The 24,973-nt window shown below is 30.8% G+C and overlaps 1 protein-coding gene across 1 annotated transcript in view; it reads right to left on the reverse strand.

The window, feature by feature from the left end:
- Positions 1–24,973, reverse strand: part of LOC145260646 (DENN domain-containing protein 3-like) — a 117,854-nt gene that overhangs the window by 33,587 nt on the left and 59,294 nt on the right. The window contains exons 13-19 of the mRNA XM_080118982.1: positions 23,984–24,137; positions 21,477–21,616; positions 16,085–16,224; positions 12,402–12,500; positions 10,935–11,109; positions 8,799–8,929; positions 994–1,153 (exon numbers count right to left, since the gene is read on the reverse strand). Coding sequence (XP_079975108.1) covers positions 994–1,153; positions 8,799–8,929; positions 10,935–11,109; positions 12,402–12,500; positions 16,085–16,224; positions 21,477–21,616; positions 23,984–24,137 — 999 coding nt within the window. The remainder of the gene's footprint in view (positions 1–993; positions 1,154–8,798; positions 8,930–10,934; positions 11,110–12,401; positions 12,501–16,084; positions 16,225–21,476; positions 21,617–23,983; positions 24,138–24,973) is intronic.

Below are 24,973 nucleotides of genomic sequence, written 5' to 3' on the forward strand. Positions count from 1 at the left end.
GAATGATTTATATATATATATATATATATATATATATATATATATATGAACAAATGATTAATAAAACATGTTAAAAGACATCTTGAAAAAGAGTTAAAAACATATTTAATTTTAAAAAAGGAAGCACAAGATAAGTGGATAGTCCTTAATCCGCGGAGTTTCGAAGAAATACTCTCCTTCTCATCAGAGGGCAGGAATTAGCAAAATGCAGGATCGGATTTTGCATATAAAAGTATTTAATGAAACTACAAGTAAGTCACAGATCTTACTTGGTTAAAAAAAAGGGTGAGGTAAGGGGAATAGGAGGTAAAAGAAAAATGATAAAAAGATTTCACATGAATGGACAGTCTGGTGAAGGGTAAAAAATCCAAGACTGGTAAAATCCAAAACAGTCGAATTAAATATATATATTTATAATATATTTTAAGTTTACCATTTTGATTACCTTGGTAAACTTATTGTATTTTTTATATATATATATATATATATATATATATATATATATATATATATATATGCGTGTGTGTGTGTGTGTGTGTGTAAGAGATTTTAGTAAATTATGTTTTTTTAATTATATTTCACTCTTTATGTATACCAATCCTTTTTTGCTTAAAAGCTCAATGTATGTTAAATATAATAGAGCATACATAAAAGAATAACAGTACAAACAGCTCCTCCAGCTGGTTAAAATTTCAGTAAATTTTTTACAGATGTGTTTTATTATGCAGAAACAATCGATTATTATTATGTCGGTACCAACTCTTAGTCAGTATGGACATAATAATAATCGATTGTTTCTGCATAATAAAACACATCTGTAAAATAATGTACCAAAATTTTAACATGCTGGAGGAGCTGTTTTGCATGAAAAATAAATATTTCCATCTTGGAATATAACTATAGTGTTATTCTCATATATATATATATATATATACACACACACACACGTGTGTGTGTGTGTGTATGTTCATGAACTAAACCAATAAGATTTACTTTTGGAAAGCCATCAAAACAAGCACTGTCTCTGCTCCCATCAGAATGGCATCGTTTTCCCTTTGTTCAATAGAATACAGCTTGGCCGCACACATTTCAGACAAAAGCAGGAACCACAGATTCTGTTGTTCTTTTAAATTTGCAGTGATTTTTTGTCCATCTATTAAAAATAAAAATAAAAAAATGAACTCTTTTTTTTTTTAACTATATCAGAACTCAAAGTCTTATATAAATAAACGTTGTACGACTTCTTGACCACATGAAGGTTGCTAAATCAGTCCGTTACAGTGGGACTACATAATTGACACAATTCAAACTTGACACGCCGAAAGAAGTCAGAAAATATCAGTATCCAACACTGCCACAGTTTTAATCAGTCAAAAGAAGAGTTTTAAATTAAAAAGATTATTCTCTTGTCTCCTGACAATGTATTTTAACAGTAAATTTATTGTAGCAACTTATGTCAATTTTGTTAACCTAAATTGAAAAGAAAATATATATATATATATATATATATATATATATTTAGTAATGTGATTGATAATTTAAAATTCAAATTAGTATTAAAAATTAAAAATCTGTTTCATAAGAAGGAACAACAACAAAGTCAATAATTTGTACGATCGTTTTGGAAACAATGTTTTTATTGTGATAGACATTAAGCCATGGACAATAATTTTGACATATAGTTTTTTTTAAACAAAGTTTCCTCATCAGCAAAAGTATTGGGTGTTTTTTTATAATATGTAAAAGATACCATAAATAAACCTAGCAATTTTTAAGTAAGACAGATGTATCTTTTAATTGTTCGCCTTTTGAACACCGTAATTATCGTCAAAGCATTCATTTGGATGTTAATTGTAGCTTATAAATGTACGAAATGTTGAATTTTCAAAAAGAACGCCAATAGAACATTTTTTATAGGTTAGAATATGTTAGTAAACGCCTAATTTAAAAAAAAAGGGGGGGGGGAGATAATCTTATTTTTCTAATTAAATAATCAAAGGGAGATAATTAGTGTTTATTCTATTTAGATTATAAAATATATTTTGAACTTATTGAATTTAGTATTTTTAATACTTTATTTATTGAAATTAATATAGTATAGGTTAAGCTTAAATATATATTTAAATAATATACAATAATGGTAAATATATCAGATAAACTAATATTAATAATAATATTGATGATCAAAATTTTATTAATAAGGGTATCAAGTTAAACTTAAATTTCAAGATTGAATATTAATAAGTAACATTTTATGAGTAATTTATAATAAGTAATTTTACTAATTAATTAATTGCTAATAATAAGTAATTTTACTATCACATTAAAATATACTCTGCTCTTTAGACTACTGTTCTAACCACCTTTGAATACATATATATATATATAAAATACTAGCGGGGGACCCAGCATTGACTGGGTATATTGCGGTGATGTAAGGGTGGGAATAAAAAGCAGCCCAGTGGTGGTGGTAGAAACAACAGGGTGGAGAGAGGTGTTAAAAAAAGTGGTAGTAGGCAGACAGGCTCGAACCCATAACATGAAGGAGGGAAAGAAGGTGAAAAAAAAACTGTCACCATCGTGCAAGCGGAAGTTGCGTGCGTCGAATTTAAGCATAGTCAATCGAACATACTATGATTTAAATGCTTTGCCGCTTTTTCAGGTAGTTTCACTTTTTATGAAAAAGCCAAACAAACACCTGAGACGACGCCACGGTAAAACAGCGAACAAACATAAAAAAAGAAAAAAAAAAAAAAAAGGAAAGAAAAAGGTGTAAAGAGGAAAAAAAGTTTAGGTTGAACCTGAAACATCGAGGCTAAGGCGGAAAAAAAATGCCCAACACGTTACCCCTACACCAAAGAGACATACAACTAAGAACGGATAAAATTAAACCTTTAAAAACACTTGCAGGTGGTTTTAAACTAACATCAATGTTTTCTAGGTCAAACATGACGTCATTGTAGCAGGAGCAGAGAAAATGAAGGAACGATTTTTTCGGCACCCCCCCTTGTAGAAAAGGGCCCAGTTTAGGATGAAGAAATTAATGTTTTTGGCCAATTTTTTCGATATTTGTCGGGCGAAGGTTGGAGCTTTAAAATGATACCTATCTGTGGAAAATCTGTGGCCCCGTGTTGAAAGTTTTTGCGAGACATACAAACACACACTCACACACATTTTGCTTTTTATATATATATATATATATATATACTAGCGAAGGGTACCCGGCGTTGCCCAGGTGTTTGTAGGTGTGTGTGGTGTTAAATAAAAAAGAAACCATGGGGGGGGGGGATAGGATCGAAGCCCAAGCCCTGAGGTGAAGTTTGAAAATAAAATCGGCCAGCCAGAATGAAGCATTGTTATAAGCGAATAAGTGAAAGATGTTTGAAAGTCGTCGAGCATTATGACGACGACGATGTAAGCATTGTTATAAGCGAAGTAAGAAAAGAAAACAACGTTTTAATTAAGCGCAGGGGGGGGTAATAAAAACATCAAAAAAAAACTAATGTAAGGCAAACGAACGATGAAAACAGAAAAACGAACACGTGAAAAATGGCTTAAATAAGCCTGTTTCGATATTTAAATTTAAAAAATCGGTGGGTACCCGGGTGTTTTGGGGTGTTGCTAATAATAAGCGAAGTAAAAAAAAAAAAAAACAGGAAAACGAACGTTACGTGAAAAATGGCTTAAATAATACAGGGTCCAATATTTAAATTTTAAAAAAATGGAAAAAAAAAAACCATCTCACACCACTATTCAAACCCAAAACGTTTAGATAATGAACCAAGGCCTTAACTACCTGAGCTAAAGCGACGTATATGAAGTTTGTTCGGTTTTTCAACTATTTAAAGTAAATCAGGTCACGACATCATGACATCATCTGACGCATGCGTTGTTGACCCCTCCCTCCCATCGAAAATTGTCGATTTCGGGGTGAAAAAATTAACATTCTTCTCTCTCTCTCTGTTTGCGTCTCTCTCTCTTTCTCTCTCTCACACTTCGTCTTGCTTACACTAAAGAGTGTTACTAAAAAAGAAAATGGCGTCTGGGTTTGTTTTTTTGTAAAAACTTCGATCGTTAATATTTTTTGTAAGCGTATTTTTTTTTTTTTTACTTCACATTTTTGGCTTGTTATTTTTCGTTTAACTATCGTATCTAACTATTTTTAACGTGCTAATAACTTTGGTAACGTTGTCATAGCATAGAAGTTCATAGTTTAGCTTGTGTGAGGGTTAAATTTTTTTTTTACCGATAACAACAACGTTTTTTAAATTCAGACTGCCATTACAGCTTGCTGACGTCAAGATCACGTGACATGACTCAGCGGGTTTTAAATACAAGTTGACCCAAAATAAACAGCCCCGTGTATACTTTATGTAGAAGAGTTGGCGCCCGTATTTTTGACGGCTGTTATAAATCGATTTAAAAATATGTAATGTTTAACATTAAAATGTCACTTTTTTTGCCCCCCCCCCTTCCCTGCAGAAAATCGATCACTTCTGATGGTACTTTTGGGCCAATTTTTCGATATTTGTCATCCGGAGGGTGGGGCTTTCATATGAGACCAAGATTGTGAATTTTTATTTCGTCGGTCAAAAGTTTTTAGCAGACACACAAACATACATACATACATACATTTTCACTTTTATATATATAGATAGATATTAGACTAGCCTGGGTGCCTGGCGGTGCCGGGTGTTTGGAGGTGTGTGTTGAGAAAAAAAAAAGTGGTAGTAGAAAGGCAGGCAGGCTCGAACCCGAACAGCGAAGGAAGAAAAGAATGTGGAAAAAAAGATAGAGAGAGAGGGGGATCAAAGAATGGTTCTTATTCTCAGAGGAAAGTAGTTAGTGAAATATTATTCACAGGCAAGCTATAATTTTGCTATTTAACACATTAATTAAAAACTACAAATTATAGAAGTCATATTTGTATATAAATTGATAATACAGAAATGGTTAAAAGGCTATTTCAAATGAAGTCTAGTCTTGATGAAGAAAAAATGGAAAAATGTGGTACAAGCCAACGAAAATGTTGATTGGTTAGATGTAGATGCAAATGAAATAGTCCAATAGTCATTGAAATAAAAATAAAAAGTCATATTTGTATACAAATTGATACAGAAATAATGATTACAAGGTAGCTATAATTTTGCTAGTTAGCACATAAATTGAAATTTACAAATTATGATAGAAAACATTTGTATAAAAGTTGAGGACAAAGAAGAGAATAAGGACTCTGACCGACTTCACTGTGAAGAAAGTAAAAAAGGAAACTTCTCCCTCGACACCAATTTGACCTTCACCTTTGCATCGGCTCTCTAGTGTAAACAAATATGATGACAAGAAATCTTTTTTAAACCAAACTTTGTATTTTATATTATATTGCGACAATAAAACTTTTAAAATCAAACTTTGTATCGATATCAATATATTTTTTAATAATAAAAACGAGTTATATTATTATATCGTGCCAATAAAACTTTAAACCAAACTTTGGATTTCTTCTTTTTTTTTTTTTTTTTTTAAATAATAATAAAAACGAGTTACATTATTTCTTGTGGGCAAGATTGATATTTTTTTGTAGAGTGCGTTTATATATTTACATAACTGTTTTATAAAACATTTTATGTGTAAGAGGATTTTCCTTACATTAAAAAACGGCGTAAAAATTTAGAATTTAGAATGCTGAGTGGAATCGCCGTAAATGGTTTATTAAATCCATGTTCAGTTGCGTGATATCTGTTTGAATATGTTGTGTTTCTAACTTTAAAAACTTGTTTAATTTTGCCCTTAATAAAAACGAATTATATTATTATATTGTGACAATAAACCTTTTTAAACAAAAATTTGGATTGCTTCTTTTTTTTTTCTGAAAATAATAATAAAAACGAGTTACATTATTTATTTGTGGTCAAGATTGCTATGTTTTTTGTAGAGTGCGTTCATATATTTACATAACATTTTTACAAAACATTTTGTGTGTAAGAAGATTTTCCCTACATTAAAAACCGACGTAAGAATTTAAAATGCTGAGTGGAATCGCCGTAAACTGTTTATTAAATCGATGTTCGGTTGCGTGATATCTTTTTGAATATGTTGTGTTCCTTACTTTAGAAACTTACCTTGTATTTAACTTTGCCCTTGTGGGGAGACAAGCAAATAGCAAAGTTTTTTTATAAAAATAAATTTTATAAAAACATTTCTAAATGCAAATTATGTATTTTATTATTGATTTTTATGTCATTTTGATAAAATTGCCTCGGTCTAGAAGGAATTCTTTATTTACAGTAATATAAAGATAAGAATCCTAATAATAATCAATAATAAAATAAATTAATTTATTTAGAAATGTTTTAGTTTTTTTGCCCTTGTAAGCAAATAGCAAAATTTTTTTTATAGAAAAAGGTTATAAAAAGATTTGTACGTTGTGATACTTACACTTCATTTTTATAAAAATAAAAGTTATAAAAAAATAATGTAATTTTCAAATCTCGCTTATTTCTTGTTAATTGATCCTAAAATCTCAATTCTCACATCAGTTTTTAATGTGGGGAATATCCTCATAAAATGTTTTGTAAAAAGTTATGCAAATTCATAAATGCAATCTTGAGAAAAACGCAATATTGGCTGCGAGTAAATAATATAACTCATTTTATTATTAAAAAAAAACAATATAAAAAAAAACGTTTATTTGTCCCAATATAATAATAATTATTTATTATTTATTATTATTTATAAATATATATATAAATACGAAGTTTAGTTTTAAAAAGTTTTTTTTTGTACCATAATTTTTTTTATATTCATACCATAATTTTTTATACCATATTTTTAATTATATTGATACCATAAATATTTTTTTATATTATACCATAATTTCTTTTAAATATTTATACTATAATTATTTTTTTATATTTATACCACAATTATTTTTTTATATTTATACCACAATTATTATTTTATATTTATACCACAATTATTATTTTATATTTATACCACAATTATTATTTTATATTTATACCACAATTATTTTTTTATATTTATACCACAATTATTATTTTATATTTATACCACAATTATTTTTTTATATTTATACCACAATTATTTTTTTATATTTATACCACAATTATTTTTTTATATTTATACCACAATTATTTTTTTATATTTATACCACAATTATTATTTTATATTTATACCACAATTATTATTTTATATTTATACCACAATTATTTTTTTATATTTATACCACAATTATTTTTTTATATTTATACCACAATTATTTTTTTATATTTATACCACAATTATTTTTTTATATTTATACCACAATTATTATTTTATATTTATACCACAATTATTTTTTTATATTTATACCACAATTATTATTTTATATTTATACCATAATTATTATTTTATATTTATACCACAATTATTTTTTTATATTTATACCATAATTATTTTTTTATATTTATACCACAATTATTATTTTATATTTATACCATAATTATTATTTTATATTTATACCACAATTATTATTTTATATTTATACCATAATTATTATTTTATATTTATACCATAATTATTATTTTATATTTATACCACAATTATTTTTTTATATTTATACCACAATTATTATTTTATATTTATACCATAATTATTTTTTTATATTTATACCACAATTATTATTTTATATTTATACCACAATTATTTTTTTATATTTATACCACAATTATTATTTTATATTTATACCATAATTATTATTTTATATTTATACCACAATTATTTTTTTATATTTATACCACAATTATTATTTTATATTTATACCATAATTATTATTTTATATTTATACCACAATTATTTTTTTATATTTATACCATAATTATTATTTTATATTTATACCACAATTATTTTTTTATATTTATACCATAATTATTTTTTTATATTTATACCACAATTATTATTTTATATTTATACCATAATTATTATTTTATATTTATACCATAATTATTATTTTATATTTATACCACAATTATTTTTTTATATTTATACCACAATTATTTTTTTATATTTATACCACAATTATTTTTTTATATTTATACCACAATTATTTTTTTATATTTATACCATAATTATTTTTTTATATTTATACCATAATTATTATTTTATATTTATACCATAATTATTATTTTATATTTATACCACAATTATTTTTTTATATTTATACCACAATTATTATTTTATATTTATACCATAATTATTTTTTTATATTTATACCACAATTATTTTTTTATATTTATACCACAATTATTATTTTATATTTATACCATAATTATTTTTTTATATTTATACCATAATTATTTTTTTATATTTATACCACATTTTTTTATATTTATACCACAATTATTTTTTTATATTTATACCACAATTATTATTTTATATTTATACCATAATTATTTTTTATATTTATACCATAATTATTTTATATACATTACATCATTATCTTATAATATTAATACTATATAATATTATATTAATACAATATATTATTTTATATTAATATTAATACTATATTCAACATATATTATATATATATATTAAATACTATATTTAACAACAATATTGTACTAATATTTTAACATACTATTATGCATCATGTTGTCTTGATTATTATCGACCCTTCAAAGTAACAAAATTTATGCCACAAACTGAACCCCCACCTGAAAATTAAATGGTCAATTTAAAAAAAAATATTATAATCCGAAGCATGAACGCTTACATTTATTATAACATTCTGTAAAACTCACCCTTCGTGATAATCCGCAATCCTCCCACCTGGCTGAAAATAGAGTAGGTGTTCTCCTTTTTGATGTCCTCAATCAGTCGCAAACGACACAAAGATTGGAGATTGCTATCGCCGTGTTTGAGGAAAAGCAGTCTAAAAAAAAAAAAAAAAAAAAAGCGTTGGGGAGATGACTTTTCTTCATTCCGAGATGACACAACATTGTACATTGGAATATACAGGTGCTTGTTAAGATAGCGTCGACAGATTGTTTTTTTTTCTTTTAAATATGCCGTTTTAAGCAAAAACAATATTACGTACTTAAGCGTCATGTCGAAAATAGTAATATATCCAAAAATTACGGAAATTCATTGAGTAGAAAGTTATTTATAGTTAAAAGGTAATTTTTATGAAAAATTGGGTAAAACTGCATTTTTCTTAGATGTTATAAAATAGGTAGTAAGAGTCTACACACAGGGGACATAACTTTGAAACGAATATTTTAAATTACTTGTGTCATGGCTGCAATATTTGTTGTCTATAGCGATAGACCTTTTTTTTTTTCAAAAAACACAAAACCAGTTGTTCTATTCGATGAATTTTCACAATTTTTTTATATATTACTATTTTCGACATAACACTTAAATACATAATATTATTTTTGCTCGAATTGTCAACTCTATCTTAACAAGCACCAATATACATTTTGTAGCAATATTTGGATATAGTCGTGTGTCTCCCCCCGAAACAAGGCATATTGCTACTTGAACTACTATTAGGAGAAAAACAAGGCATATTGCTATTGGGACTACTATTAGGAGGAAAACATAAATTCTCTTTCCTAAACAATTTTACAGTTATCAGGGAAGCAATACTCAGCAAGGTATTCCCCATCCGACATCAATTGAAATGAATGGCTCTCGTTTTGAGGAGGCTCCATGTTTTGACAAGCTTTTGGGCTTGACCTTTACTCCTGATCTAAAATGGAACACATACATCAAATCCGTTGCCAAGGTCGCTGGAAAAATGGTGGGATCCTTCTATCGGTAGATAGATATCTACCTGCTGATGCAATTGTCTACCTGTATAAGAGCCAGGTACGTCCAAGGATGGAGTATTGCTGTCACATCTGGGTAAGAGCTGCTAGAAAATCTTATCCTGCCTTGACAGAGTTCAAAATAGACTTCATAGTCTAGTGAGGGATGTCCTTTTCTCTTCCCTGCAACCTCTTTCCAACAGAAGAGACGTTGCAAACCTGTCTTTGCTTTATCGTTACTTTCATGGCAGTGCTCGTCTGAGCTCCAATCTATGGTCCCCTCTTGCCAAACTTTCACGAAAAACACTCATCTAGCTGAAAACATTATCACTAATTTTCCCTCACTCTTTATCTGTGCCTAAACCTAAACATAGATTCCATGAACAGCATTTATTTCTTAGAACTGCACACCTGTGGAACTCTCTTCCATTTTCCTGCTTTCCAGTCTTCAAGTCCAATGTAAACAAGTTCTTGATGAGCCGTTACCCTTAAGTAATCCAATTCACCAAATTTACACTGATTATTGTATACTCAGTAGCACTTATCCTTAAGTGGCCTCTTTGTAAAAAAAAAAAAGAAAAAAAAAAAAAAAAAAGTATTTGTTTTAGAGATGGAGAGTACAGGGGCTAGCTCAGTGAGCATTTCTTATTTAGTATTTTGAAAGTGGCTCAGATCTGATTGACGACATACTTTTTCTAGCGCCTGCTGTAGTGACACCATTGTTTTGATTTTATTCCTTTGCCCGTGAGGATACAAAAAGTCAATGTGGGGAATTCCAGCTTTCTCTAAAAGAGTGCTAATCCTGGTGTCACAGAAATGTCAGTATGTGTAAACATGTTTTCTATAAATTTGATGTGATTTTAGAGCAATTTTACCCCTATAATGGGCCCCCGGGGAAGGGGGGGGGGTTATGCAATCAGAGTTATCCCGGAAAATTCATTCTGGCAAAAATTTACTTTCACCATGACTAATGTTTGTGCAAAATTTCAAAAAAATGGTTATTGAGAAAAGTACGAATGGACGAATGAAAAATATAGTTGGAACATTAATCAAAAACAATTTATTTTACTTTATTCACTTTTTTTATTTTTTTAGAAAAAAAAAAGTTCTGGCCCTGAAATTTACCTTCTGTTTGTTAGGACTAAACGTCCAAGGCCACTGCTAGTTTGGATAAGGCCAGAAACACACAAGAACCATTCAAGGTACGTCAACTCGTTTTCATGCCGAGGCAATCGAGAACATTGGTCCAGATTCTGTTGCCAGCTCTTCAAGAAGATTGATAAGATCGTTGGATTTACAACTGCAAAAAAAAAAAAAAAAAATAGAATCATCACACCCTCATCGTCAAGTGGAAGAAAAATACAAAACACGTGTGAAGTTTTTGGATTTACTTTTGGAAATTCAGAAAACATGTTTACATATACTGACATTTCTGTGACACCAGGATTAGCACTCTTTTAGAGAAAGCTGGAATTTCCCGACATTGACTTTTTCTGTATCCTCACAGGCAAAGGAATAAAATCAAAACAATGGTGTCACTACAGCAGGCGCTAGAAAAAGTATGTCGTCAATCAGATCCGAGTTTGACAGCTTTTTATAGAATCAAGTGTTCAAAGGTACTGCCGAAAAGTCAAAGAACCTATGATCTGGGACCTGGGACCTGTGAATTGAGAGCGTCAGTGACTGTAGTCTTGCTGTCTAGATCTCTTTCTTTTGATATGTAGTTTTTCTTTCTTTCTTTCTCCCTCCCTCTATCTTTCGAGACACAAACAGAACAAGTCAGGCGTAAAATCAAAAGTTTACAGACATGGATATCCAATTGTCATAGATGTAGATAATGCCGTATCATCTAAATCAGCTGAATGTTAGACACCAACATCTCAATGACCAACACCAATGACAAATAACACCCTACCTGAGAGCTAAGCAAACAAACAAGAACAAATACATGGAAAACATTGCCAAGGCTGCTGCAAAGATGGTAGGCTCCCGCTACTGTGTTAGAAAATTACTCACACCAGAGGGCATCCTATATCTTTACAAAGCCACAATTCGCCTATGCATAGAGTATCGTTGCCACATTTGGGCTGGTGCATCTGCCACTAGTTTTTCACTCTTAGACAGCTTCCAAAAAAGCATCTCAAATCTAATGTCCTGCACTATCGGCCAAGCTCCAACCTCTGCCCCATCACCATAATGCCGCAGCCCTGTGCCTGTTTTACAAGTACTTAAATGAAATGTGCTCTGATGAACTCATAGCACTTGTGCCACCTCAACATACATACTCCCGACATGCAACAAAATCCCACCTCTTCACTGTTGAGGTCCCCAGACTTCGGAAAGCCTTCTACTCTAGTAGTTTCTTCTCCCAAACTGCAAGATTTTGGAATTCCTTCCCTGTTTCCTGCTTCCCTAACTGTACTAATCTGCAAAAGTTTAAATGCAATGTGAACAAACATCTTGCTGCTCAACTCCCCACAGTCCCCTGTTAGTAGCTCTTATGTTCCAAATGGCAATATGGCTTATTTAGGGTAAAAAGGAGTTTCACAAAGGTTAAATATAAAGAAAAGATTCAAAGAGAGAAAAACTTACAAGATTTTTCTCTTGACAAAATTTTGAAAATTCTTTTTCTGATTTCATGACAATGGCTGACATCAAGAAGATGCATCAACTGCATAAATCCTTGGAAATCTGAAGAAAACAAAGTACATAAAAAAAAAATTAGATAACAAGATTTAGACGTTGTACAGGGTGGAATGATAACCTAGCACCATCTTCAAGATTGCTAAATGACACCTGGATTGATCTACTTCGAAAAGGTGGAACAAAACAATAACTACAGCTTTATTTTTAAAACTTTTATTGAAAAAATCAATTTAGGTAACTTGATTATGTAGTAGAGCTGATATCTATTCTATGTAGCCGCCTTCAGCCTCAATCACCGTCTCAATACAAGTTTGAAACTGGGAGCATGCCTTTTCCATAAATGCTGGCAAAAGCTTAGCAAATATTCAGTGGATGGCGGCGATCAAGCTGGCTTTTGTGTTGTAAGAGATCATGTTGGCAATGTTCTCGATGTATGACCAAACAAAGTAGTCCAGCGGGTTCAAGTCGGGGAAGGAGGGGGGGGGGGGTCAGTGAGGGAAGGGTACAAAGTTGTAGTACTCCTTCTAAAGCAAAGCCTAGGTCTCTTTGGACTTGTGGGCCAGTACTGAGTTACCCAGGGTTTGCTAGCAGCCACTTGCACCAGGGGAATCATCACACTCTTCAGCACATCCAGGTACACTTTGGTGTTGATTTTCAAGCCAGCTTTGAAGCTGTGAGGTGGTATGATGTGGCCCTCACTTCAAACCACACCAAAGACTATAACTGTGGGTCATCCGAGGCGTTGAACTTTTCCTTCATGCATTGAATTGCCCAGAGTTGCATTTTCAGGGTGCTGGAAATGGTCCTGTTGTTATAACTTAGATCGGTAGAGAGCATGCGTTGTATAGCGGCTCATCTCTGATCTCGCTTGTTGAACATAATGTCACTTTCAGACATGATAGAAGACTTTTATCACTCTTGGGATTTGTACACAACTGACCAACTAATAGATGGTCTGCAACAAGAAAAGAAGATCAGTTTTCATTAAACGGAAATGGAATCATGTTGTCTTTTCTAGGGCGACAATTTTATCGTTCCATCCTGTATAGTACAGTCAGTTTCAAATAAACAAGTGATCAACACCTAATCCCATCTCATTGACTCTCCTCAGCCATTGTTGTGAGTTGATCACACAATTGATTTGAAATCAACAGTACCATACTGTTCTTCACTTCTATAATGCAATACACAAATAAGCACACATATCTTTTAAGGATGAGAGTTCATATAGAAACGTTTTAATTTGAATAAAATAAAATAAAATACGCATCAAGTGCGCTTGAAAGCCAAATCACAACGTGATATTATGAAAATAAACAAATATTTTACTTGTTTGAAATTTATCACAAATATATTTCAGAGGTATACTCCATCTTCAGTGTGTTGTTTTGTTTCTTTTTTTTCCTTTTCTTCTTCTTTGCCATGTTGTACAGTTGGAGATACAACGTGCGGCTCTTTACAAACAGACTTCTTTCTTCAACTTTACAACATGGCAAGGAAGAAGAAAAGGAAAAAAAGAAACAAAACAGCACACTGAAGATGGAGTATACCTCTGAAATATATTTGTCATGAATTTCAAACATACGTTGTGATTTGGCTTTCAAGCGCATTTTTTTTTTTTTTTTTTTTTACACAGGCATCACCACATTATCAAGGCCAAGAGGCCACTCAAGGATAAGGGTTAAAGAGTGTACAGTAGAAATTGGACAATATAGTAATCATTAGTAATGAAAATTTGGTAAATTTGATAACTTATATATTTGTCATGAATTTCAAACAAGTAAAATATTTGTTCATTTTCCTAATATCACGTTGTGATTTGGCTTTCAAGCGCACTTGATGCGTATTTTATTTTATATATATTTTTTTACTTATAGAAGAGAAATAATAAAAGAACAACAATATAAAAATAAGGAAATTGTTTTTTTGTTTTAACATAATTAGTCACTAGCAGTTCAACCTCTCAAGCTCAGGCCCTATGTACTGTTCATAACTTTATGTGCATATATATATATATATATATATATATCAAAACTTTTCTTTCAATCAAAATAGTACGGAGTGCCTATGTGACTGAAAAAAAAAAAAAAGAGCTGCGGTGTCCAGACTCGAATGTAAAACACAAAAAAGGAGAAGGCAAAAAGTTACTGGCAAACGGTCTCTAGCAAACTATTTAGCCAATTTTGTGTCTAAACATTAGACATTTTACATAAAGGGTATTCAGACATGCAGCAAGTTTTTTTTAATCAGTTTTTGGACGAAAATTTGTCTGCCAAGAGGTCAAAGTTGAAAGAGTTGACCTTTGCAGACTCTACCAAACTCCTCTGTCAATTTTGGTCTAAACACTTGCAATTTTAGATATAGGTTACCTGGACATGAGTCAAACTTTTTAATACATACATATATATATACATACATATGCACATAAAATTATGAACAGTACATAGGGCCCGAGCAAATCTGAACTGCTAGTATATATATATATATATATATATATATATATATTTTTTTTTTTTTTTTTTTTGTAGTATTCTGAATTATATAGGGTTTATATAATTCAGTAATCGTTCATATACCAATAAATTTTAAGCCAAAAAGAGATGACTTAAAGTGTAAGCTAAAAAATTATCATATTTCATAATTGAGCATTCATATATTGTTTTAACACAAACCAAAACATCAAAGAATGGGTTGATAGCAACAAAAAGTGTATTTCATAGTTAGTTAAAATTGTTTCCAGACCATTTGGACAAATCCAAACATTATGTCGTTTGAAAATTTTCACAAGAACAGCCTTTCTTCAGACTTATTGAATAAAAAACACTTTAACAATAAAACATGGAAAAAAACATTTCCTTTATAAGGAAAAGAAAACAAGCAAGACCACTTTATCTTTATCGCATCTTTGCAAAGTTTTTTTTTAAATTTATATATCTATTTTCGTATCTCTATTAAAATATATATATATATATATATATATATATATATATATAATGTAAGAACACAATTTAAGACTGTAAATTATACTTTATATGAATTTATTCCTAAGTGAAAAAAACTTTAACGATTCGAAATAATCTTTCTTCCTTGACTGCTTGCAAACGGGATCTTTCTACAGACATATTTTAAATTTTTAATTTGGATCATTGTAATTCCGACTTCTTATGAGAACATTGACTCTTATGATCTTGGAAATACATAACTACTCCATATTAATTTTTAACTTTTAATTCATTTTTTATTTTTCATTTCTTTTCCCCATTTTATGAACTCTTTGCACTAAAACTTTTTTTTCATTTTTATGACTAGTTTTTATAATGCAGTTTCAATTTATGCCAGTACTAGCAAATTCATAGCTTTTCTGTAATAATCATTTGCTAATATCTTTCCTTTTATGAAAAGAACACATTCTTTAAAACTCCGCTGATTGAGGAAAACTTAATATTTCTTTTTGAGTATCCTGTCAAACAATAAATTCTTATAAATTATAACTTTCGACCGAAAAAACAAAAGCAACAATTCGAAAAATTGAAAAATTACAAAAAAGCTCATTAAGCAAAAAAATACCCCGTGCTATTTAATGACATAAAACCTGTAGACTTGTGATAAACCAAAAACGGAATACATACCAATATCTTGGTCTGGTAGAGTGACAGAGTCTGCACTGTCGATTGTTTGTGATTTGAATCTTTGTGAGTTTGTTTCTTCCAAGACGAGCTGGTCAGGTCGATCAAACGCTGGTATCTTGCTTGATGCATCATTTATCAATCTGAAAAAGAAAACACAAGTTAAACAAACATAAGTGCATGATGGGAAGGTTTTAATTAGGTTTAATCCTTATATTTACCATTCCGTCAACATGGTGGTGACAAGAGTTGTAGTAAGGCTTCATATTCTCTTAAAATCTTCAGCGCAACTACATTTTGACAGCAAAATTCGGAAAAATTAAAAAATTTGTTAAAAGAAAACAAAGAAAAACAAAAGCAATGATAGCTACTGAATTTTGTGTCAATTTCAATTAAAACTAATGCTGTCTACTTAATTGGGATGTCAGAAGTACTTAAATATTACTGCATTATTTTTAAAAATATGAGTTTTCACTCTTTATCATAAAAACTAGGCACCGCCAAAACTGGGGGGGGGGGCAGGTAAGTGCTTTTTGACGGACCGTCATTTTAAAAATCTACCAAAAATCAGGTAATTATCCGATCAATACGAAATTTTCAGCGATTATTAAGAGAAGAATGAACTTTATAACAGTGTACTTATTTTTCATAAACGATATTTATATATATATTTTTTTTTACTTACAAACCCCCCTTGTTTTGAGGTGGTACAAACATGCTTAAAATAATCATCTGAAACTGAACACAACATATTGTGTTGTTGTAATGGACAGAAATATAGATTAAAAAAAAAAAAAAAAAATTGTTTGCATACCTTATTTTGACGTCTGAATATCAGAACTTCGATTGTGTTTAATTATCCCGCTTTTGAGTTTTGAAGTGAAATTCGGTGAATATGTTAAAATAATTAATTTAAGTTAAGCAAAACAAAAAAAAATTTTTTTTAATATTTATACGAAAAAAGCCATTTTAAAATCTTTGATAAATAAATTAACAATTTTTTTTTTAGCGAGCCGAATAATGCATGACCATTATTAAACAGGGCATGCTTTGAAGAATCGATACAAAAAAAAAATTTGATAAATATTGTGCCCTTTGTGTTAAAAATAACATCATTTTTTCGATCCCGTTTGAAAACGTTTGCCGCCTTTCGACTACGGTGGACCAAACGCGCTGAAATAATTTTTTTTTATTCTGCTTTAAATTGCCCCTCTCCCATTTTGGGGAGCCTGGCCCCCACACACATACACATTAAAAACCAAACTCATACAAATGGACTGCCTCAGCGTTAATGGTACTGGCCAGCCTCAGCGTTAATAATACATTGAAATTTTCGTTACTGAAAAATAAGTTTTTTTGGCCTGTTTGGTCTTCCATAGTTTGCTTTTTATCGAATACAAACGTAAACAGTGTCGATCTAGACTCTAGATCGACGTATATATGAATAAGTGGAATTATTTGAAATCCAGGTACTTATATTATAATATTTTTGCATATTCTCATAGAAAATCATCCTAAATCTTAGTTAGACAACAATTAAATAAATGAATTATTTCAAAAATCTTTTTTAAAAAATATTTATGTACGTTTTTTGTGCAAGACAAAAAATGTCAATTGTTAACTTTTTGGGAAAATTTAACATTTAAAATTTAATTAAGAATAGTAGAAAAAGTTTTACATTATTCTGTTTTCTATATGATAAAATTCAGGGTTTTATCTTTCTGGAAAAAAAAAGTTACTCAGAAATAATGAATTTTAATAAATGTAATTTCATTTTAAAAAAGCAACAACAACTTCATTTTTTGGCCATTTTTGGCGGTGCCTAGTAAAAACCCTCACTATATTTCTTTGAGAAGACATAACATAACAAGGGAAGTAACTCAGTTATGCTAAAAACCAAGGCAAAAATACAATTTATTTTAAAAATTAGCAATAGTTACACACTATTTACCTCCCTTTGGAAATCTCCGGTGTGTTTTTAGCCAATATTTTATTTTTGCTAAAATTTTTGTCCAAAAATGTTTTGAAGTTTCTGAATTTTTGAAATAAGGATTGGTTATTCATACTATTTGGATTCATCAGACTACTGTTCATCTTGAGTGTGATTTTCCGACCTTCTTCAAGTGTATGTTGTCAAACTTGGGAATGTTTCTGTGGAACTCGGGAATTTGGACGGAATTTCAAATGGAATCCTTTATTTACTTCACAGAGGAAGCCTTCTCTTGTTTCGTCAGCCATGACTGGATAGAGGTCCTAATTAATTCGCACTTGTCTTCTATCAGTCGCCCACACTGAGGATTGAACTTTCAACCTTCAGGAGAATATCACTTTTTACAATTGATTTTTCCAGGTACTCTAACCACTGTGCCACTGGTCCTTGCAAAAAATGTTTTCTTTAATAATTTTTTTTTTTTTTTTTAGCTCATCGTTTTTCATAATTTTTGGATATGTTCATTATTGTAACATGACAATTAAGTAGAGACCATTAGTTTGTCTTGAAATTCAATATTAAAAATTTTGAATTTCACTATTATAGTGAAATTGCACCAAATATTTCTATGTCCATATGTCCAGAAAAGGAATTACCAAACAAGAAAAAGGGGCAGAAAACAGCTTTTTATTTTTGTCCTTTTTTTTTTTTTTTTTTTTTTTTTTTTTTTACTTGGGAGTAACCACTTATGGAGGCCCGAAGGCCATTCGAGGATAAGGGTCAATGAATGTAAGGTGGTGATTTAGTAATCACTTATGATGTAAATTAGGTAGAATTTGATTATTTATGAGGATAGCCTAACAGGAACTTGTTTATATTAGATTTGAAGGCTACTATGTTGTATTCATTCGGGAAGCATGTCAGTGGAACAGTGTTGCAAAGACGAGCAGTTCTGGAAAAGAAGCTTTGTTCATAGAATCTGCATTTAGATTTAGATTTAGGCAAAGTGGGGAAAATCATATATAGTGATTATAGTGACTAGTCGAGTGCTTGTTTGTGGAAGTTTGGAAAGGGGGGAGGAGGCCATAGATTAGAGTTCAGTCATATTGTACGACCAGGCAATTTCATAATTTTATATATAGTATTTTATAAAGCGATTTAGTTATAAACATAATCGTTCAAATCGTTATGTCATACCTTCTCGGGTCTGCGTGTGAGTATGATTTTGTCCCCTATGGATTCCAAAATGGATGGGTTGAGTTTTTGAAATTTCACACAAATGTACTTGATGTGTCTGGGAGTATTCTTAAGATAGGTTTTGTATTGGAATGCCCCCGATAAGTATAAAAAATTGATCATCGAAAAAAATCTGAGTAAATAAGGTACAGTCCAATATTGACCACAGTTAACATTATAAGTGCATTTGAGAATTTTATCACCGCACAAGCAGAAGGGCTGGCATATAAAAATCAACAGTAGGTTCTTTGATAAGACAGAGGTGCTTTCGAAATGAACGTTTCTGTTTAGAGCACAACTGAACCATGATACTTGACTTTTGCATTTTAAACTTTAATTGAAGACCTTATATAAAAATAATTTTATAAAATCAACAGTAGGTTCTCTACAGTGCAATGTAGACTAGAATTTATTGTGAACTAAATCACTGCAGGGAGGCATGTGAAGATTCCTCTTGGTGCACTACGGTGGGTTCCCGACTAGAGTAGGTAATCAATTAATTTGATTGAAAGATGGGTGCTTTCACTGATTTCGGTGACAATAATTATATTGGAAGTGTATAAGATTCATTAATCGTCAATCGCATATTTCAGTTTTAATATTTCTTGCATTATCATGAAACAATAAAAAATAATAAACTTCCATTTTTTACATTTATACAGTTTTTTTTTTGTTTTAACGCTTGTGTTATCATAAAAAAAAAAAATGAAGCATGCATGGTCCCCCGTGAACGAGACATAAAAAAAAAAAAAATGACTAAGTTCAGCATTTACCCCCCCCCCACACACACCATTTAGCTCTCAAAGTCCCTAGAGGACATCAAATCCTGGTGAAAATGAACAAACGGTGCAATTTTAGGCCTTAACATACATAAATTTGAGTTCTGCACCATGCAAAAAAAGAAACGACTAAGTCCATCATTTGACAACCACCCCACCCCACCCAAAAGTCCTCAAATTTGAGTTCAGCACCATGCAAAACTGCTAAATAGACATACACAGAAAATTTTGAACAAATATGGTAAAATGGTCCCAAAAATGGAGTGTTTTTATTAGCCCTAAAAGAGTCCCTGGCGCACACCAAAGAGTTATCGCGAAGTATAGACAAACAAAATTATATAGAAATCAATTAGTTACAACTTTTACAAAAAGTTTTATAAAAATCCAAGGCATCAATTTTTTTTTTTTTTATTAAGCACAAAAGTGTCAATTTTAAGCCATTTTAACCCAAAAGACCCCCTCAGGGGGAGGCAACCAGAGTTTTCCTGGAAAATCCGTTCTGCTACTTTTTTACTTGTATCATGTTTAATGTTTGTGCAAAATTTCAAAAAATTCCAAGGCGTAGTTATTAAGAAAAGTGCAGGCGAGGGTAAATTTACAGGTCCGCTCTCCTTTTGTCGGGCAAACCAAAAACTAATAAGAATTTTTACTATTTACATTTCTATAAATGGTGTCTTTTTGAAATAATATATAAATGGTGTCTATTTGAAATAATATATAAATGGTGTCTTTTTGAAATAATATATAAATGGTGTCTTTTTGAAATAATATATAAATGGTGTCTTTTTGAAATAATATATAAATGGTGTCTTTTTGAAATAATATATAAATGGTGTCTTTTTGAAATAATATATAAATGGTGTCTTTTTGAAATAATATATAAATGGTGTCTTTTGAAATAATATATAAATGGTGTCTTTTGAAATAATATATAAATGGTGTCTTTTTGAAATAATATATAAATGGTATCTTTTTGAAATAATATATAAATGGTGTCTTTTTGAAATAATATATAAATGGTGTCTTTTTGAAATAATATATAAATGGTGTCTTTTTGAAATAATATATTTATGTCTTTCACATGAATTATGTGTAATATAAAAACTTCTTTTAAACAATTTATAAAAAAATAGTTCTTTAAGATGAATAAATGGAATTTTGTCATAAATAATGTATAAAAGTTTTTTTTTTATTAATTTGCTAATGACCTATAGAGGGCATTCATAAGTGAGGAGTTGTGCCGCAAGATGTTTGTTCACATTACATTTAAATTTCAGTATGTTGGCACAGTAAAAAAAAAAAAAAAAACAGGAAGCATGGAATGAACTCCAAAGACAAGCCATAAGAGCTGAAAATTTTTTGTTATCTGTGAAGGGATGAGATTTTGCTACTAGCCGAGTTTGTTGGGAGTATGTTCATGGAGAGGGGTGTGCGAAATAATTATACAAACTTGGGTGAGATGTAGATGCTGTCTGCGGATTCATGTAAGTTCTTCAGGTCTTCATAAGCTGATCGGTACTCGGCACAGGCGTACGAGTACATCCCCCGCAGGTACATCAACGAGGTACGATGACTGAAGTCTCTGCAATCCTATTGTTAAAAATACAAAAAACCACAAAAATAAAAGATATTTTAAATAAAAAAACAAAACCATATGGAGTCATCCGCAAAATTTCGAAGCAATGGTGGTTGTGAATCGATGTGTTTTTGCATGATTTTCAAAATTTGCACCAACCACACATCAATCTTATTTGTCGTATTAAAAATCATGAAACATTTTTTACTTTGAAATTTGAGGGAAGAAGTCTTACATAATTATTAATTATATTCTTAGTATTGTCTTTAATCTCCAGTAGACTGCCATTTACAACTTTTTCATTTTTATCTGTTGCGTCACAGGTGCATTAGTTAAATTCCCGAGTTCGACAGAACTTCAACTTTCAAATTATTTGGATTCATCAGTTCTCATCTTGATTGTCGTTTTCATAACAGTTTGGTTGCTGTAACCTTTGACCTTCTTCAGGTTGTTATATTATGAATAAGAAGGAAAGAACCAGACAAACAATATAAGTTGAATTTTAAGCAATTTATTGCTCAATCATCTATTTAAAAAAAAAAAACTTAAGAAAAGCAAAATAAAATAGAGTTCTTCAGTTCAACAACAGTTTGTCCCTGCTATTAAAATTATTCATTTCAGCTTAGTCTTTATCGGTGATAGCAGAAGTGTTGATATTGTTTGCGTCTTTCTTTGTTGATTAAATATGCCAATATATAAAGTTCTTCGCTGGGTTGTTTTGATAAAAAAGTCGAAGAATAAAAATTTGTTTCATCGAGAAATGTTTGAGTGAGGCAACACAGCAGATTTGCTGTCTACTTGTTATGGAAATGTTGTTCTTCTCACGTTTAGATGGGGCGGTTATTCAGTTATGCTTCACGGCTGGTCCTAAACGTGGTCGAGATTTGTCATTTGCCAGTCAGCGATGTCGAAACATTATCAGCAGCCTTCACTCCCCTTGGGCAAGCTGTCAGGTCTCTGGTGTAGGTAGTAGGAGTATTACTAGTAGTAGCACCTTCGATGGTTTGTTTTGGGATTAGCGGTAAATATACCACTGTCACTGGTTTGATCGTAGTAGCATTACTAGTAGTAGTATCTTCGAAGATATGTTTTGGGATTAGCAATAGATATACAGCAGTCACTAGCTTGGTAGTAGCAGTATTACTAGTAGCAGCGTCTTTGAAAATCTGTTTTGGGATTAGCAATAGATATACAGCAGTCACTAGCTTGGTAGTAGCAGTATTACTAGTAGCAGCGTCTTTGAAAATCTGTTTTGGGATTAGCAATAGATATACAGCATTCACTAGCTTGGTAGTAACAGCATTACCAGTAGCATTAATCTTCAAGGATTTGTTGATCCTTGAAATTGCCAATCCACAGAAATTCCTTGTGTTCTATATAGCACATGCGAAAGAGGCTGAGGATTTGACCAGTAGTCTGGTAAGGAAGTCAGAATTGACCGGTTGTTGATCGGTGAAGTTTGTAGTACATCCCATCTCTTGGTGTTATTGTCGAGACCCGTGGCCAAAACTTGCCAGGGTCAAAGTTGGTTGCTCTCCCTTGTCTTGGAGTTGGGTTTTGAACTGACAGAAGTCAGTGTGGCGTACGTCGGGCTCTATCGAGCCAGTGGTCTACTATTAGCTTTGCTTCTCTCTATTTAAATATAAATTTAGCAGGTGCCCAGCTCTCGTGGCAAGTCTCTTCTGATTGGTCAAAGTTGGATTTTGACAGCAAATCAAACTGTTGGAAATTAACCAATCAGAGTTGAGTATTTTGTAAAAATTTGTAAATACTGTTGTTTGTAGCTGTTTGCTGCTGCTGCTATTATTTGTCACGGTTGGGGCTGTTTCTTCTAATTCAATGATTTATCTGCTGCTCCTGCTAATTTGTTGTTTTCTTTACGAGAAAGCTTCATAAATCGAAATGAGATCTTGCACTCAACTTCGTAACAAGGTGTATCTTGTCAAACTCAGAAATATTTCTGTCGAACTTGCGAATTCGGACGGAATTTCGAGCAGAACTCTTTATTTACTTCATGGGAGTAGCATGTTCTCGTTTCATCAGCCATGAGTGGATATCAAGTAATTCTATTCCGTCATGGTTGACAGAACAAGAGCATGCTACCTCTGTGAAGTGAAGAAGAGGTTAGGGTTTGGTTCGAAATTCTGTCCAAATTCCCAAGTTCAACAGAAACATTCCCAGAGTTCGACAAGATACATCTGAAGAAGGTCGGAGGTTATATCGACTGAAACATTGTGAAAATGACACTCAAGGGGCAAGCAGTAGTCTGATGAATCCAATCATACGAATAATGAACCCTCATCTAAGAAATTCAGGAGCGTTCGTCAATTTTAATCGCAAACACATTTAAAGACTTTGTTAAGATTAAACAAGTAACTCACTTGGAGTTTTTCTGTGCAGAGTTTAGCACATTCTTTGAGGTACCGATTACAGGAAGCAGAGTTGTTGATGGACGGAACCAGGAATTCGTATTCATTGGGTAATGTTTCCACGATAGATGTGGATACCAATCCCTGTTTGGTGATGGCCATATTGCTTGAAAGACAAATCGAAAAAACTGCATTTAATTTAAAAGTCAGAAAAAATACACACACACCAACAAGGGGTATTTTTTGTAAAAAAAAAACTTTAATTCTTTTTCGTTATATTGTAGCGAAATTCAAAAAATCTAAGCATTGAAACCAATGATTATCTACCGAATTATCAAGTCACAGTAATGAAAATATCCAAAAATTACAAAAATACCACTAAGGTAGAAAATTAATTATTAATGGAAACAGTTTTTGAAGGCAATTAGCAAAAATTGAGTTTTACTAAATTGGTCAAAGATTTTCAGTTTTCAGACAAATATTTACCTCCCTTTTGTTACAATTAGAACTCTCCGGCTTCTTTTTTTTTTTTATTATTGTAAAACTCAATTTTTGCTAATTGTCCGCGAAAACTAGTTTTAATGAATTTTTTTTGTTTGTTTTTCATAATTTTTGGATATGTTTGTTACTGCAACAGAACAATTCAGTAGATGTCATTGGTTTCACTTAAAATTCAATATTTCAAATGTTCAAATATTGCTACAATAACAAAGAAGAATCAAAACTATTTTTTTTTTTTTTTAAAGCATAATCATGGAGTTTTGGATAAAAACTGGGGTATCAAACTCATGCAAAGTCACGTGACTGATGTTAGCATAAATTAAGTGTAATGTAACACCAACAAAAAAAATTAGATGTTGTTGGAAATTCGGCAAATTTTGCATTTGAAGGTATAAACAAAACGTAATAAAAAATTTTTGTATGTAAAAAATGGTTTTACGAGGAGCCTTCAATAAGTTTCCAGACTTTTTTGTACAGAAATTTAAAATTGTCATAAAATCT

Source organism: Euprymna scolopes, chromosome 36, assembly GCF_053919585.1.
Source record: "Euprymna scolopes isolate OS-2025 chromosome 36, ASM5391958v1, whole genome shotgun sequence".
In the NCBI taxonomy this organism is placed as follows: Eukaryota; Metazoa; Mollusca; class Cephalopoda; order Sepiida; family Sepiolidae; genus Euprymna; species Euprymna scolopes.